At 59.7% G+C, this 2,411-nt stretch overlaps 2 protein-coding genes across 2 annotated transcripts; one reads left to right on the top strand and one right to left on the bottom strand.

Moving 5' to 3' along the window:
• Positions 1-21: 21 nt before the first annotated feature.
• SPRG_18327 (hypothetical protein) lies at positions 22-979 on the bottom strand (the record flags this gene model as incomplete). Its single annotated transcript, XM_012357765.1, has 5 exons — positions 22-97; positions 135-206; positions 260-424; positions 470-594; positions 646-979. Coding segments are annotated over 5 exons (772 nt in total), but the record flags the coding sequence as incomplete, so codon positions are not given.
• Positions 980-1,876: 897 nt separating this feature from the next.
• Positions 1,877-2,187, top strand: SPRG_18326 (hypothetical protein; the record flags this gene model as incomplete). The annotated part of the gene is made up of 1 exon (XM_012357764.1): positions 1,877-2,187. A coding segment is annotated over one exon (311 nt), but the record flags the coding sequence as incomplete, so codon positions are not given.
• Between the last annotated feature and the right edge of the window lie 224 nt (positions 2,188-2,411).

The following is a 2,411-nucleotide window of genomic DNA, read 5'->3' as shown; positions in this document are numbered from 1 at the left end:
CTCCGGCTCGGCCAGCCCGACGGCGGCCGCGACGTCGCGCGACGCGAACACGTAGCTCGTCAAGCACAATGTCGGGCGGCGCCGAGTGGGCGCAGCCCTGTTTGCGCACCAAGTAGATGTGCCCGCCGAGGTACCCGGTGCAAGCCAATCGCGAGCTGCCCCGCATCCCGCGAGAAGAGCAGCACGAAATAGCGCGACGAGTAGATCTGACCGGCGCGTGTTCTACGCCCCATCAGCGCCCAGTGGAGGGTGTCGGTACGAACGTGAGTGCGACGGTGTGGAGCTCGAGGCGGCGCGACTTGCGGTGAAACGCAATCGCAAAGATGCCCTGTGAATGGTTATGCTCTTGCGGCAGGTATCGTGAGCGCACCTCGGTCGCGGTCTTGACCGCGCGGCAGGCGCGCACGAGGCCGATGCGCTGGCGCTACCTTCCAATGTGAGAACGTCGGGCAGTGAAGCTTCGCCCCACCGCAGCGTACTGAGCTTGAAGGTCGTCCTTGGTGTCGCGCTCGCCCTCAGGCCGGTCGTCGCTCTGATTTGAGACCGCGTCAAGCCTGTTGACTGGAAGGCTATTGCGACGTCGAGACCCACCACCTAGGCGCCGATGGATGTGATACCAAGACGCGCTGGAAGCGGTTGTTGTACTCTCCGCCGGTCGCACGAGCTGCGCGCCCGAGACGCCCCGCGCGAGGTAAAACTCGGAGAACGTTTTCATGTGTCGACGTCGCTGGAGCGTCACGACGACGTGGGCGAGCGAGATGGTCGACGTGGCCTTCTTGAGGTACCGTGTAAACTCCTTCTTCTCCAGCACCACTTTGTGCTGTCGCATGTCGTCGACGACGCCCGTCAAGATGAGCTGAACGTCGCCCGCCGTGAACGGGAGCACGGTGCTGAGCTCGGCGCAAGAGACTGTGCACGTGCTCTTGTTGGCGATCTCGTCAAAGAGCTGGCCAATGTCATCGGTGCTCGTCGTCGGCATCTCCGCGCTACGAAACGGCCACCGTTGCACCACTACTGAGCGTCCGAATTCCGGCGACGATGACACTCATCGGCGATTGCGGCCTGACGATCCGTCTTTCTGCAGAGCCATCCAAGCGGAGACAGCGAAACCCTGCGGCTAGCTCAGACGGGCGGTCGTACTGGCCGAGAAGCAGACGCCGCGTGACAAGACAAGCCGCCCTTCGCGTTCCTCTCCGCATACGCGATCTGGTGGATTGCCAACTTGACGCTGGTCGCCGGCTACGGGGGATGACGTCCGATCGACCAGCGTTTACCGATCAACCTTGGCGCGTTGTTCGTGCAATGGATTTATAGACTTTAGCCACCGTTTGACAAAAGCAACGTCGAGTGACAGGCCGCCGCTCGGTGAAATTGTACACGCGTTCACGGCTGAACTATGCCACGCGTCTTCTCAGCGCGGCGCAGTGCGGCGGCGAGGCCATGCTGCTCCTGCACGCGACCAACGCGATCCCGTTCAGCGACAAGAACGGTTGGGACGCAGCGAGCTCGGGACTTTGCTGATCGCGGCGCTTGTCCTCACCACTGTGCACAGTGTCTGTTGCAAGCTATGATGGGCGCAGATCACTGTGCGTGCACTAAGCGCTCCAAATGAACCGCTAACGTCAAAGTGCCCGAGTTCAGTAGTAAACCTTTCGACTGTTTTGGCGATAGGGCAGCCTAGACTATCTGGTCCTGAGGCCTTGCAGGTATGTAAAATGTATGATCCTGAAGTCGGTGCAGCCGCAGCAAAGGTAAGCTTATCATCGCCATGTGTGAAGGACGTTAAATCACTTTAAACACGTTTTTACGATGTAGTCCGTAAAATTACGCCACGTATGGTATTTTGCCAGGTGCAACGAGCCAATCAGGTTGAAGAATGCTGGCGAGGCTGACGCTGCTGCTGGCGGCGCTGCTCGGCGCGCAGTCCGCCGACGTCCGCGCGCAGCTAGGCCGCCACGTGCACGCACTCGAGCTCGTCCGCGCTCTTCCGGCGCCCGCGAAGGCCGCCAAGATCCTCTGCTGGGTCAACACCTACGAGAAGAACCATGGTCGCGCCGCGTCCATCAAGGCGACGTGGGGCCGGCGCTGCGACAAGGTCGTCTTCATGAGCAACGTCTACGACCCAGCGATCCCTACGGTCCGCGTCGTGGCGCCGCCGACGCATCTCCACCTGTGGCAGAAGCACCGGTACGTCTTAGATCTTGATACCTCCATTAAACGTGGTAGGTGTTTTCAAACATGTCATCTGTGCCTGTACGGGTAGCCGTTTGATTATTTAGCGATTGCGACGACGCAGAACGGGGTTCTGGGCAAGATCCTAGTCATATCAGCGGAACGATAATCAAACAAGGAGGACATCTCATCACTCCAGCTACACCAATTGGTTTGTCAAAAAAACATCAGAAAATGAC

This window comes from Saprolegnia parasitica (assembly GCF_000151545.1).
Source record: "Saprolegnia parasitica CBS 223.65 unplaced genomic scaffold supercont2.1126, whole genome shotgun sequence".
Classification (NCBI taxonomy): Eukaryota; Oomycota; class Saprolegniomycetes; order Saprolegniales; family Saprolegniaceae; genus Saprolegnia; species Saprolegnia parasitica.
This window is presented reverse-complemented; position numbering and strand designations above follow the sequence as displayed.